Below are 15,198 nucleotides of genomic sequence, written 5' to 3'. Positions count from 1 at the left end.
GAGAAGTAATAAGGCTCCATGTGTGTGTGCCAGTGAGTATGTAAAGAAGATTGCCACACCTTAAACCTCAGGCAGCTTTCATCACTAGAATTTAGTTCCTATTTATTCAAACTGTTGCCTCATGAGCTGGTATTTCAGCCATGTTTGCCTTAGATGAAATATGCCAGTTCTCAGCTTATCTCCATTATGAGTACCAGTGCTATAGAAGAACTTTGTCAACATTGCTGCATTCCTTGACTATTATCAAACAAGCATTAACCTTGTGGAAAGGAGAACACCAAAGATGTTAATAATCCAGTGTTACTATTTCAGCTATCACCAGTTAGATTTTTCTTTCCACTTTCAAATGTGCCTATTAATGAACTGTTTTTGTATTTTCTTTTTAAATCTGTTGGGATTTGTTTATAGCCATGTGAAACAATATATAATGACTAAGGCATACTGTCTGAGAAGGCTTCTGATTGCTCCCTTTACTGGATATTTTACCTGTTCATATGCAGAATCAGTGAGGAAGTGCATAATAATAACCCCTGCATATTAAACCAAACTCCTGCTCTGAGATTAATTAATCTGGTTTTGACCTGTCACAAAATAAAAAGAGGTTGTGTGCAAAAGTGCTATACTTTTCAAAATTCTCTTAGAATAGGAACCTTGGAGTTCTGATAAGGGTTTGTGTGTTGTTCATAGTCAGCTACAGTCAGTTTCCTAAGAATGAAGCTTTAATATGGAGATATAGTCCTACTAAAACTACACACCCTAATGTGCAGTGTTTCAGCATGCCCTGTTTCCAGTCTTAATAAAGATTGTTCATTTCATCTTGGGATCTGACTACTAGTCTATAGGCTAGTCTGGATGGAAGGCTCCTTCCGCTTCGCCTTTTGCACAGAAATATATACATACATATGTATTATGGGATATATATATGTGTATGTATCAGAATTCCTTAGGTCAAAGTAAGGGAGCAAGAGGGAGCATGACTGTGGCTGTCTGGGGCACTTACTTAGAAGAGGGGAGATCCTGGTTGTGATTTCTGCTCAAATGTATACACAAGAATCTTGTGATAAAGAGTTACTTGTGTGTAGAGACTCTAATAACTGATCTGCCCCCTCTCAGTCTTCAGGTTGTGGAGGCCATGGAAGCCAAGTCTCTCCACTTCGTAGGTGGATCTTAAAACCAGGGACCTATTGCATAAAGGAAAGACATTGTTACCATTTCAACCATTATTTTTTAAAAAGGAAAGGATAAATCTCCTGCCAAATTTTGGAAGAAAGTTTCTGGTTGCAAACCTGAATGTGATATAGAAACATCCTTGCAACTCCATATTGCAGGACTACCTTCCCAGAAGAGACACATTTTTGTGAATTTTTCTCCCTTCTGAGACCTCTTTTGATGGAAACTTGTGCTTTTTATGGGCTGCAGTCCATATGCTGGCTGCTATGAATTACATTACCGGGAACCTGTAGCAGTGATGAAGCTGAGATGTACTTTGCCATATCCTCAGCTGCATTTTCTTATTGTCTTGTCTCTGTTACTTTCCTTGGAGACCTTCTCTGTAGCTTTGTATCTGGGCAGCGATTCCTTCCAGCCTTTGTGAATTACATTTTCAAGGGGACAAAGAGACATGGCAGAAGTGGTGTGAACTATATCCTACACAAGTCCAGAAGAGGAGATTGCAGGTAAATTAATTTGTGTCTAGTCATCCTGCAATATATACATAGCACCATGAACACCCTCAGAGTGTGTATGGGAATGTCAAAATACAGGTTCAAAGCAGGGATCCCAAGTCAAGAGCTAAGCATCTACATTTTAGGGCTGCAATCTCTTTTTGGTGTTTTAATGTAACATTTGCTACTCAAAGTCATCCAGGACATTTATGGTGATACTGGAAATTTTTTGAAAACCAGCAACATAACTGTCCTTTCTCCACAGCACAAGACATTATTTTTTTTTAAAAGACTGCCTTTTAAATGCTGATGAATATTTAAAGAGAGTAATCAAACATAGTTTTGAGAATTTCTAGTAACAGGCTGAATGTTATGTTACAATATCCTCCATGGGTTATAAAATATTATTAATTATGTAACTTGTACAGTAAGTTTCTTAAATGTAGAACATATTGAGATACATTGATATTCTGGAGATTTTTGTTTTTCACATGTACTTGCATTTTTCCTTTACTATTTAAATTGACAATCTCATTTAATTTGCAGTTCAGCTTTTAGTTTCCTGTGCAAATTAATGAGGTCTACCATTAGCCATAAATCACATTCTGCCAAACCTCTTCCAGTGCCTCCCCCAAATAACAGAAAGCTTGAAAAAATGTTTCATCCATAGAAATACTTAAATTCACATATTTCACATTAGTGATCAAATAACCAGTTCTAGAGATATTTACAAAAAGAATGTTCCGAGAAGACAGTGTCAAGGTTTTCATATTCTCAGCTACAGAGAATGTCCTGATTTTAACAACATAATAGAACAAAATGTCAAAAATATGAGTATTCAATTCTGTATGTTGACTGTAACTGTTTAATATGATCTTTTTAGGCAATCAGATATGATCATATTTAATCACTCACGTATTTCCTGACTTGCATTAAAAAAAATACGGTGAACAGATATAAATATACAAAGATCAAGAATAAGGTGATGTTGTAACCTCTTACTATGAAAGAAAAAGGATATGAAAGAAGATACAGTTATTTAATTTTGTCTGGAACAGATGTGCTTTGTTTCAAAGAAAGTCAAGTTATTAAAAAGTGAAGTCTTGTAGAGCAAACACTCAATAATGAATGCATTGTCTTGGAAACAGAAATTTCTTCTTATTTGAATGAATATCAGTATGGAGTAGTTTTATTGCCATATATGAATGACTCTGAAAACAATATTATCTGAAGATGATAGGAACAGCTAGTTGATGTGTCTGAAGAGGGAAGTTAATTAGTTAAGAAATCTATCTGTAAAAGTAGTGAGGTAGTCTAAGAGATCTTTTGCTGGTTGTAGGTTTCATATTGGTGATACCTTCCTAAATTGTAATATCACTGCATATGAATTGTCTGGTTCATATGTTCACATTCATTGGCAAGAGTATTCCTTATGTATCTGAGACACCACTTAAAGATTCTACTGTCCATTTTCTTTGTGATTAAAATTATGGGGTGTCAATGATCATCCTTCAGTTTGCTTTTATCTTTAAACATGTTCTCTTCTAGCTCCTCTGTCTTCATCATTAATAGCTAAGACATCAGAAGACTCTGTGGGTTTTGTAAAATAAGTATCTTTCTAAGACAGTTATTTTCTCTCCATATTCACTGTAGGATGTGTCTTCCTTCAACAGATCTATGAGGCCTGATTTATTTTTTATTATGAAATATCCTCAGCTTACTTCAGACAATATTAAAACAAAACACAAAAATACAAAACAAAATGAAAAACTCTATTATTATTATTTTTTTAGAAATTTGATATGCCATGAACAAATAGGAGGTTTCTTAAAACTGTATGTACTGCAGATGTCTAATTAGTGGCATTGGGTGAAATTTTAGTTTAAGCCGGAAGTCCACAGTATTATAATAACATTCACAGTACCTTTTGGATGAGGCCGGGATCCTTCTGTGTGGTGCTCAGCAACAGGACAAGGGGAAATGAATGCAAGCTGGAACATGAGATGTTCTGTCTGAATGTGGACAAAAAAGTTCTTTAATTTGAGGATGACATAACAGTGAAACAAACTGACCACAGAGGGACTTTTATAACTAAATACTATCTCAGCTGACAACAAAGAAAACAGCAACAAACCTTTCTGTTGTTTAGTACCAACTCAACTTTAGCTTTTATATTTTTCATATATAACTCAGGACTTACAATCTTCCATCTTCTTATATTATGCATAACTGGAGCACAGTCATGTGTTTTCCTCTTTAAAACATTTTGAAGATCTGTACTTTCATTTGTATCCCAGATCTTTCACAAACACTCTGATATTTTACTTGCTTCCCAGAGACCATCTCCACGATCTTGAAACCTGTCTGTTCAGAGTTGTCTTGCAAAAATATTTCTGCTTGCATGTCATACAAGTTAGGTCATTCAAATGAACTCTGAATTGCTTCTTCTGGGTTTCATTGAGCCTGTATTTCCTGACTACATATTCAAGAACAATATTATGCACTTAGTCCTGCATATATTTCAGTTTTCTTCTTTTATTGTACATCTCATGTTCTGTTTTATGAGCAGTGTTTGCGTTCATTTCCCCCATTTGCTTACATGTTCTCAGATGAAAAGAAGATGAGTGAACAGATTTCTTTTTGCCTTTTGTACACTGTTGTTATAGTGTCACAGATGATAGCAGGTTACAGTGATAGAATCAGAAAATAATTTACATTGAAAGGGACCTCTCAAGGACATCTGAGAAAAAGCTCCTAAGAGCAGGGAACAGTTTATAATTTAATAAATAATATTTACCAATTTGCATTAATTTTTTAGTACTGGAAAACACATAGAAGATTTACTGGGTTAACAAAACTGTTAGTGAATGAAAACAAAAAATAAAAAATGGAGATTGAGGCTGAAAACTTCAATTTAGCACTTTCATTGTAGTTTCTATTCCTGGCTGCTAAAAATGGTGTCTAATTCATGCTTGCAATTAAAAAAAAATATTAAATGACAACAAAAAAACCCACACCATCAAAAAAGCCTTCAAGCTAATTATTTCATATCTGAGTTTATGACAGAATGAGTTAGAAAGATAAAGTGGTTGAGTTGCATGCAAATAAATGTAGTCTCTCTTACTTACTATTCCTATTAGAGCTATCAGCATTTGAATTTCATCAGCTCTGTTTTGCTACCAGGTAAACTACTTTAAAACAGTTAAATCGGAAGAAAGAAAATAGCCAAGAAAGTGTCATTGTAGCAGCCTTATTTTCTGGACTTTCCTGGATAGTGGATGATAGAAAGCTTACAGACATGCTAATTGGGTACTAATGACTTCACTATTGGCAGCTCATTTTCCTGTTTCACATGAGACAGAGATCACAGTGGCTTGTGTGAACAAAGTAATTGTGGGTCATGGTGTGTGTTATGCTTGAAGAGAAAATGCAGGAAGATGCCAAACCTGGAGAAAAAAAGTTTCGAGTCTGTAATTTGTTCTTCATTAAATTCTTAACAGACCAGCCTACAGGGGGAGTACTACACAGGCTTCCACGCATATTTGGTAAGAAATCGCATTTCTGTAGGCAATTGAGAGTATCATAATTACATAAAGAAGTATAACTAAGTATCTGAACTAGTCCATTATGAGAGTTGGTCACTAACAGGATTAGAGAAAAAAAAATAGAGGAATTATTAATACACAGAGGTTTCTTGTACTTGCAATTTTCTTGTTATATGTTATCATTTTCTCTTTTTGTTCTAGTAAAGTATTTTGAAGAAAGCTTTTGTAAGACATTAAAGTATAAAATAGCAGAAAAGTGCTTCATGAAATAAAGAACAGCCTTTAGGTCAGTGGATATTTCTTGAACCAAATTGTAAGTAAACAGTACAGAACTCACTGTGACTATCCACATTTTTCTCTATATCCATATCCCATTGGTAGGGAGAGCTACTTTAGGCTGTTCCAGCTCTGGACTTTAGAAGTTAAGAAACACTTTTCCAAAATGGCTTACCAGAATCTAAATGCAGATCAGAGGCAACATGCTCTCTTTCTTCTGGCCCTGTCTACAGTCTGGTACACTGCATTTCCTTAGCCTGTTAACTTCTGTTGAACAGCTGTCTGTCCCAAACAGATGTTCTTGAGCACAGGTTTCCTGCTCTGCCTCCAAATTTTCTCATTACTTTTTTGTACCATTTTGCCTAACTTCCCTTTTGCTGTACTGCTGATATACTCAAGATGAGTTCCATGTGCTCACCATGTGAGGCATACCAGACATGAATATTCTGTGGTGGTTCTGGGTTGAGAATGGTGGGATCTAGACTATTATGAAGACAAAGCAGATTTTCATATACTTATAATGTAGGAAAGGATTCTTTGCATTTGGCAGGAAGAGAGAACTTGAAAATATTGTTGAAACAAATATGGTTAATAAGAAAATGGGGGGGAAAAGCAACCAACAACTTGAAGTGCCATCGCTAAGTATTCAAAACTTTTGAAGATTGTCTCCTGAACTGTTCTGCTTCATATATTCAAACAAGTTCCTAAATCTACTACACTTCAAATCCTTGAACTGACAGAATTCAGTTTGTTTCCTCTCTGCTTTTAGCCTGGCAATCATGTATGGAAGCTCTCTAATTTTATAATACAGCTGCTTTGGATGAGTTGATTTCCATCCTCAAAAAGCTTTCCTATGAAATATTTCTGCCACAAGCATTGTAGTACAGTGTCCCGAGTGTCTGCTCCTGGCACTGTTCTTTGCAGAAATTATGAACACAGTTATATGAATACAGGATGCATTTTTATCTACTGCTAGTCTGAAACTTTCCCTATCCAGAACTGCATTTACTAGAAGCCTGTATTTTGGACTTCTATCTAGTTAGGATACAAGTTTCAGACTAGGTTTCCCCTTACAAAGCAAAGAAGAATCTGTGCAGGATCTTTATACGCCTCTTGTTCAACACAGGACACATTTTCTTTTTCCTGACATTGCACAGCAACCAGGTGATTAGATTTATCAAGTATTTTTGAGAAAAATGCAAGCACCAATTGTACTTGAAAGTGAAATAAACAGCTTTTTCATCATTTCTTGATGTACGTGTCACTGTTGCTCAAGACTGAACCCAGAATACACTTCTGTTTGGATTTTCTCTATGAAAACTGAAAATCCAAGAAATGCACAGCAAATGATCCAAGGGCTCCAGCACTTCTCCTGTGAAGACAGGCTGAAGGAACTGGGCTTGGAAGGGAGACCTCATTGTGACCTTCCACTTTTTACTGGAAGGAAATTTCTAACATGAGGGAAATGAACTTTTTCCAAGTATAGTTAATGATAGGTCGGGGGAACACTTTTAATATAAAAGGAGGTAAGTTTTAGATTAGATGTCATGCAAAAGGATTTTTTTTACTGAGAGAGTGCTGAGGTGCTGAACAGGTTGCCCAGAGAGGTGGTGAATACCACACACCTGGAGGTGTAGTTTAAGCAAGAACTTGTCAAAAATGGTACCTGAATTTTCTTTCCATAATCTGTACTTAACTGAAAAAACAAGTGAACCTTTTTTATTCGTACCCTGTTACTAGTCAAAAAGATTATCAATACAAATTAGTTAGATGACTGAAATCCTTAAGTAAACTTGCCTTTATAGATGAATACTACTCCAAAGAATTTAAAATACTTCTTAAGTTATCAAGATTGAATGGTGCCCATGCTTTTCTTGCAAAGTTAACATTTTCTCCAGTTAGACTTTGTACGGGTGCCTGTATTTGTTTTAGTAAAGGAAATATCAACGTGCCACTTATTCCTGCAAATCAGTGTCTGTTGCTACAATATATTTCATATATCCCATATATCAATCATATATCATGTATGATACATCATATACTATATATTATATATTGTTGTGTCTGAATTGCTCAAATCTGAAATGGGGAGATTGTGTGCTGCATGTATTATCTTGCAGTTGATGTCCTGCTGTTTCAAAGTTGAATTCTCTGCAACAAATGACTGGTTATATTCTTGCAACTTTTCTCCATTTTCTATTCTGTAGTTTAAATATAGTCCCAGGACATTCATTTGAGTTGTCATAGATGTGAATATAAGAGCAGTAAAATACATATTTATACACGAATGTATTTCAAATAAATAAAGCAACAAAGGCCAGTCTGCACTTGTCATTCTCATAGATAGTAGTCAGGCCAGTTTTGCTGCTGAAGTCAGTGGGAAGAGGGAATAATAGAATGAAACTCTGGCCCTATGTGACCTTAAAAATGGATTGAAATGACTATGGTTACAGTGGTAGTCTTGTAAAACACTGCAAAAGAGCTGAATCATGTTATACCACCTGAGATTTAAAGCATAGAGTTATTTAGAGCAATGGGTTTAAAGTTTAAAGAGCTATTTAGAGTAAACAGTTACTCATTAGTATCACAACATCTCACAAATAATCATTACATAGGTCATACTTGGTTTAAGAATATTTTGAGAAAAAGCATTTTTATAATTGCCATGGTAAAATAACTTCTACAGCCTGAGACTCTGTCTCTGAGATTAAGCTGTTCTACCCTCCCATGAAGGTTTTTGGAATACGTTCATTCCATATTCACCTCAGATTACTTAGTCTAGCTAACTGAGAAAGAGCAAAATATTTGTACCTTTGTCTACTGTGTCCTAGCTGAGCATCCCACATACAAGATATCCCACAGGAGAGATTCATTTATCTTTAAACAGGACTGGTTTTTTGTTTGTTTTTTTGTTTTTTTGTTTGTTTTTTTGTTTGTTTGGGTTTTTGTGTGTGTGTGTGTGTGTGTGAGGTTTTCTTCTTGGCAACTATATCTTAAGTACTGGTTTCAGCAAATAAGAGTTTTTGTCTTACTGACAGAAAATCCCCAAATGTGGAATTTTACAGCAGAAGGAGGAGATTATCTTTAGTGCTCTGTCCAATCAGAAAAGGTAAGCAAAGTCCACTGCTGAAGATTAGGTGTGATAATTTTGCCAACTGTGATGGAGAGAAGTACTCAGCTGCTAACCACGGTATATTTCAGCTTGTTTATCACTAATAAGAAAAGCATGATCTTTCTCAGAAGATGTACTTCTTTACTACTAAGCAGGTGATCTGTTGTTGTGATGTGAATTTGTGAAACCAATTTGAGCTATCCAACATAGAAAATTATTTGTTTTGTTACCTTTTTTTTTTTTTTTTTCTGGGTTATGTGCCTCAAAGTGTTTCTAAGTTTTTTGGTGTACTGACAGCAGATACAAATACAAGACTCTGTTCAGCATTTTTTAGCACTGTTTTGTTCTCCAACAGTCATTTTCTTTGAATACTAACACTTTTAATGAATCTTATTTGGGAGTAAGTCCAAAGTCTTTGATTTTTCTATACCTAATAAATCAGTTTTTAGAAGTTATCTAATCTTAGAGTGGATCAAACAAACAGCTGTGCTAGAGGCTAACCATTTTGCCATATTTTCATTGCAAACACTCCAAAGAGAGATAATAATTGTGCATGCAGTAAGTTCTTTAGCCAGGAATAGATACATTTTCAAAAGGACAAACAAAAATTATTAAAAAGAGTATTTTGGGTAGTCATTCACAGGGAGAGAATTTGGAAGCTGTGTACTGGTTTATTAACCTTTTTTTTTTTTTTTTTTTTTTTTTCATTCTAAGTCAACATAAATATGTGCCAGCATCTCCAGACCAAAACATTCTAGTTCAATAATCATGTGTTCAGCGCATGGGCAAGTAACCTTTGTATCTTTCCAGAGTTCGTGTTGAGGTCTACTCTGTGTCTATTCCTATTGTGTTTCCAGGGAAACAGAAACAGGGGAGAGTAATAGTCATTTCCCAAAGAGCTGGGAATATCATGTTTGATGGCAAAGTACACTGTATCATTAATCCTCCCTACCTAGTTGGGGAATGCTACTTTGTAAGTATATCCTATGTATGCGAATACTGACATACATTCCTTTCAAGAATACAAATAGAGGAATAAAAAAAAGGTAACAGTTAATAGGAGGTAGATAGTATTTTCCTGCTTTGTGCATGTAAACAAGCAGAACTGTGGGGATTTTGAAATTCCATTTAACAAAGTAGTTAAAAAGGATTAATTAATTCAAGTTGTAACAGGCATCATTTTTCAAAGAGCTCGTAGTCATGCTTGAAAAGCATGTATGATTTAAGTGATTACAATGTTGATGGTTGTTCACAGCTTTTAAAAAGAGAAATGATAGAAGTTTCTTCATTAAAGTTTTTACTGTGTAGAAGCTATCTTAGAAAAAAGAAAATATTTGCTTGTATTCACTTAGGCTTGATAAATCTATAAAATATCACAAAGATTCTAAAACAGTGAAGCAGATTTACAGTGACAGAATAGTAGAGATTAAAAATTAGAAGAAGATACAGCATGTGAGTATTTTCACAGAAGAGCCTGAGTACCTGAGTCAGCCTTCTGGGGGAAGACTTGAATTACTGAAACATGCAGAGGAGTAGGAGACAGCAGTCAGCATCTTTGTCTTAATAATTGAGAGTGTAACTAAGTAATAAATCCAATTTTACATTGACATCTTCTGAAACCTCAATCCATAGCAAAGTACCATAGATTTTTAAGCTGAGGAGCATCTGCTCATTTTCCTTGTGCCTCTCCTTATGTTGTGAAGTGACCAGAATTCAGAAACACAAAAGAATTCAATTGCTTAAACAGCCATTAGGGCACAGTTCCTTCTGAATCAGGAATGTGACACGATATCTTTGTTGCACTTGATTTGTTGTCCTGCAGAAAAACACCCGCTTAGCTTAACTGTCTCCAGAAGATATTTCACAGCTATTCACAGCAGGACTCTCTGGGAGAATACTGGTTAAACATTTTCTCCCTGAGAGGTAACTATATCAAAATAGAAATATGCTCAAAACTTTAATTCCAGTCAACACTGTCAATGGGTAGAACTGGAACAGTCCTTTTTATTAAACCACACTATCCATTGAAAATCTGTAGTTGGCAAACTTCATAAAAAGTATCTTCATGGAGAGATCTCAGATCTATACCTGTTGTGCTTAGATCATGTATAAACAAGTCATATACAGTGTGTTTTGCTATGGTGTTTACTTTTCTCATGACAGAAGAAGAAAGATTAAAAAAATGTTAAGCATGCTTAACTGTACAGATTTGTAGAGGGCCAAACTAATGAAACAAAGCAATGATACCTGAGCGTAGACTGCTGCTATTCCTCATCAAGACCTAAGCACCAGTGATGATAACACTGTGGCCAACAAAATGTGTTCCTTCACTATCTTCTCTCTGCAATCTTTTTCTTGTAATATGTGACCATTCCATCTACACCACCTCCAGTCTTTATTCTAATGTAGATCTTGCAGCTTCAAAGTGAATGAGAGTTCTGTAATGAGTAGTTCCACAACTGTACCAGGAAGCCCTGGAATCAGGTTCATTCACCACATCTTTCACAAGCAAAGTTTCCAAGAGTAGCCCCTTCTGCTAGCAAATGTTTTTCATTCATAATGGTCATGGCTCATGACTTTACCGCCTTTTTGTAGATATTTCTAAGTTAGTATAGACTCTTTGCACTGATGTCTAGGAGACTATATTAAGGAGTCAAGACTCTTCTGAGAAAATAATAATAATAAAAATTTAAGAAAAATTGTCTGTTGGCATAAAACAATTGGGAGTCTTTTCAGACAAATATGTTACAGCTCAGCTTGCTCAGCTTGGCAGATAAAAATCTCTTAATGTACAAGTGCCACAATTGTCTTCTGATTGCTATGGTAAAATAAACAGAAGTGAAAACAACACTAGGAAATGCTATGCTAAGTCTTTTTATAGGCTGATGTTTCAGGCAGTGTCAGTAGAACTGTAAATGGTAAGCTTCTGGCACAGAATGTAAAATTCCAGAAAAAGAAAAACTTTTTCTGCAGAATCAGATTTAATATTTAAACACAAGCAATATGGATGTAGCCCAGTGAACTTCAACACATCAAGGACAGTGTTCTCAAATAGAGTGACCTGCAGAGGTTCAGTTCTGGTCTTGTAGACCTTTGAAGCTAGTTTGTTTAATCTAGGGCAAGTTTATGTACTTGAAAGAGAACTGTCTATTTTGGCTTTGCAGTCTGGATTGCTGTTTAACCACCATACATAATTGTGGTATTACTTATTAATCTTTGTAGCCTTAGGTCAGTAGAGCTCTGAAAAGCAGCTGGTTGGCTCAGTGGATGACAAGTTGTCTCCAATTCTTTCAAGTGACAGATGGTTTTAAAAATAATCACAGCAACATGAAGTTCATATGTGTTATTTTTCCACAGGCCATTGCAGAGTACTTAAAAATACACATATGTAAAATCTGTCTGTTGTAGATGAAGAAAGCGGGAGGCAGAGAAAAATTATTCCTCTGTGAGTACTTAAATTAGAATAGAGCACAGTCAGGATTAATACACAGGTCCTAGTCTAGTGCTCTGTGAACTCTGTGAGAAATACACGCTCACAAGCATATTCACATTAAAAAACAATATTATTTTTTTTAAATTGTATAATCCCATGTTGTCTTTGAGATACTAATTTCCTATCTTATATTCCAACTTGCTTTTCCAGAAATTCAGTCAAGCTGTTACAATTTCTCAAAAATTTTAATTATTCTACCATGAGATGGCTGTTCAACCTCAAGCTTTCAGAGCTTCCTACAAACTAAAGCTCAAGTTGTCTTGTTACTTTTCTCTTAAGTTTTCTGATAGAAAGCAGTTCCACAACCCAATATTAACTTGATAGAGTTCAAGTTTGTAAATGTTACTTAAGAGGTACTTAGGTAAGTAGGTGGTCTTCTTGTATGTTTTTAAAATAATGGTATAAATTCATTGCTTTCAGGTTAGAACATTCAAGTTTTTAAAAAGTTCCTTAAATAAGAGTAGCCACATAAAAATATAATATAGTTAAAGGTAAGTATAATTACTATTTTTTATTTTTCTCAGCCGGTAGGTATTTCTGTAGGTATTGCTCTGATGTTTTTTGGGGGGGAAAGTTGTTTTTGTGTGTGTGTGTCTGTATTTTACTAGATCTTTCCACAGTAGATAGGATGCTAAATTCTTACTGCAGAGCAGACACTTTGTAATTTTCCATGTGTTACTTAGAAGTTTATGTGAGATTTGGAATTAATCACTTATACAATTCCCCCTCATAATGTAGTTTACCTGTTACTGATTGACCAAATTAAGTATAAACTTCTTAAACTATTGATGATTCCTTTCTATATATTAACAATGCTGTTAACCTGCACTCAAGCAATGAATTATCTTCCTGAAAAAGTCTCTCCCTTGAGAAAGGGGTTGAAACCATAGAGCCATAGAGGTTCTTCCTATAGTAGCCCTCGCAGGGCTAAAATCATACCACTGTAACATATAAATATCTCCTTTTGTTTCAAGGTCTAAATTTACAAAGAAGTGAAGTGAGTAGCTAAACACCTCAGGGAGCTATAAACTATTAAACTAAAGCCAGAAGCTTCAATCCTTTTTCCGCAGGAAAAGAGGACTTTGCTTTTTTTGTTAGTAGCTGAAACAGAAACATACAAGGTCAGTTCCAGTGATTCCCAATATACATAGACGGAAAAGGGTGCAAATGTGGGAGGAGGAAATGATTTTTAAGAGTATTATATTGTGTTCACAAACAAAATTCTACACATAGTTTGCTTTTTATTGTTTGTTTTTTTTTTCTTTCTTCCTTGTATGCTGGAGTGAAAGAAGAAAAAAACAAAAACAAAAACAAAAACCAAACACCTCTATAAAAAGACAAACTACCACAGTAAATTTGTACATGTCTAAGAACTAACCACATCTTCAAGTCAACTTATGAAGATATAAAGAAATAAAAGAAATAAAATGCCAACATAAAAATGTATGAAACCATTTGAAAATTTAGTTTTTATATAATCCTGAAGAGCATTTGTTAAAAAACTCCAAATGTTTTTGTAAGATTGGATTCAGGAGAAATTCACCAACTTTTCCCTTCTAAATTAATAAATGAAGGAATACTTTAATTAATAATGTACTAGGCTGGTTTCAGAGACAAAACTGAGTTTGCTGAACTCAAACTATTTAAGACATAGGCGCAGGCCAAAAGGTCAGAATGAATACATGTGATACTGTCACACCAAAATCCATTAAACTGCTGACTTCTCACCTGCAGTATAAAGCACTACTGGTTAGGAGAACAGTGCTTACTAGTGTACTAGCTTTTGTTCTGTCTTTTGTAAAAGACAGGGGTCCTCTGGGACATATTGTATCGATCTATAAGAAAAACAAACAAACAAACTTGTATTCTAAGTTATAGTGTGTTTGTAAATGTATCTTTCTTTCTGGCAAACCTTTCTAGAATTCCTGGGGCATCATGCACAGCTAAATTTGTAGGTTGGTTGCACTCCTGTCTGGCAGTAGTAACACCATTTGCTATTAGTATTTCACTTCCTATTTTAATACCTACAGTCAGAACATGTTAGGAAAACATGCCCCTTACATGGGGGAAGAGAGGTTATCTTTCACCATAATCGCTGTGCATTCAGACATAAAAAAGCACAATTGTGTTCCATCCGTAGATTGTATTTGTAGGAGAGATTACTTCAAAAGGCTCACTTAGCCTTTTGTAGCTGTATCGCACTGCAGGTGGATATGTACTATCTATGTGAGATGAAAATTTTTAGCAATAAGATTTCCATGGTCTCATACTCATTTCTCACAAATTCTAATGGGAGGATATATATATATATATAGGCACTCTGTCAGGTTTTTAAAGCAACATAAAGTTCAGTTTCTTCTGTGGGAGAAATGGAAGATAGTACTGTGGAACGTTTGTTTCTACTGCTGCTTTATACCTAATATATTTGAATTTACACCAGTCCATCATCTATACAATATACTCTTGAACCTCCTTGTATAGGCATAAATTTCCATCTCTTGCTAACAACTGAAGGTAGCTTTTTTATCCTCAGCATGACCTAATAAGACCTGGTGCCTGGTCTTTTAAGAAGTGTCATCAGCAGCCTGGTCACTTTCACCTTCTGCTTACAAATGTTACGAAAGTCTCTGTTAATTGGCCTTTAATTTTTTCTTGCTTATATTCACAAACTGAAGGAAATTCAGATTAAAAAGGAATGAGAAGGAACTTCCTTATTAAGAATATGTAAGCTATTTGAATTGTGGTTTCTGTGACAGATTTATTACAGTACCTCAAAACTGCCAAACTTGCCTGCAGCTCTCCATCAGTTCTCTGTATTGGTTTGGTTTTTGCTTACTTACCTTGCAACATTACTTTGCCAAAGTGCAAAAACATTGGGAATGAAACCTTAGCTTATCACTCAAGTAATAATTAATAATGTTTTGGGGGGGGAAGAATGTCTGTTAAGTTTTTTAACTTGGCTTCAATGTGGTTTTGAACTCTCTGTCACATTGCAAACAGAGTCTTTCTATTACTGAACAGTTCAAGAGTAAAATCTACTCTGAGCTAATTTAGACTATAAGGGTTGTTGCTACAACTCCAGAATATTAACTCCTTGCATACAGTGGT

General features: G+C 35.1%; 1 protein-coding gene and 1 long non-coding RNA gene across 5 annotated transcripts in view; one reads left to right on the top strand and one right to left on the bottom strand.

Annotated features, from left to right (window-relative positions):
• ADGRV1 (adhesion G protein-coupled receptor V1) overlaps window positions 1-15,198 on the top strand; it is a 235,322-nt gene that overhangs the window by 127,013 nt on the left and 93,111 nt on the right. The window contains exon 85 of one of the 4 annotated variants that reach the window (XM_085527987.1): window positions 1,114-1,676. The exons of the other annotated variants lie outside the window; for them this stretch is intronic. Within the exon in view, the coding sequence (XP_085384113.1) occupies window positions 1,114-1,245 (132 nt within the window). The 3' untranslated portion in view covers window positions 1,246-1,676. Of the gene's footprint in view, window positions 1-1,113; window positions 1,677-15,198 lie in introns of those variants that run through there. 4 annotated transcript variants of the gene reach the window in all.
• Window positions 1,071-8,424, bottom strand: LOC116652487 (uncharacterized). The gene is made up of 3 exons (XR_004305571.2): window positions 8,297-8,424; window positions 3,589-3,676; window positions 1,071-1,181 (listed from the first exon to the last, which is right to left on the bottom strand). It is a non-coding gene; the product is annotated as an uncharacterized LOC116652487 (long non-coding RNA).

The sequence above is a fragment of the Coturnix japonica genome, chromosome Z (assembly GCF_054131305.1).
Source record: "Coturnix japonica strain WE chromosome Z, WE-NBRP24, whole genome shotgun sequence".
Taxonomy (NCBI): domain Eukaryota; kingdom Metazoa; phylum Chordata; class Aves; order Galliformes; family Phasianidae; genus Coturnix; species Coturnix japonica.
Note: the sequence above shows the minus strand (reverse complement) of the source record. Positions and strands in the feature narration are given on the sequence as shown.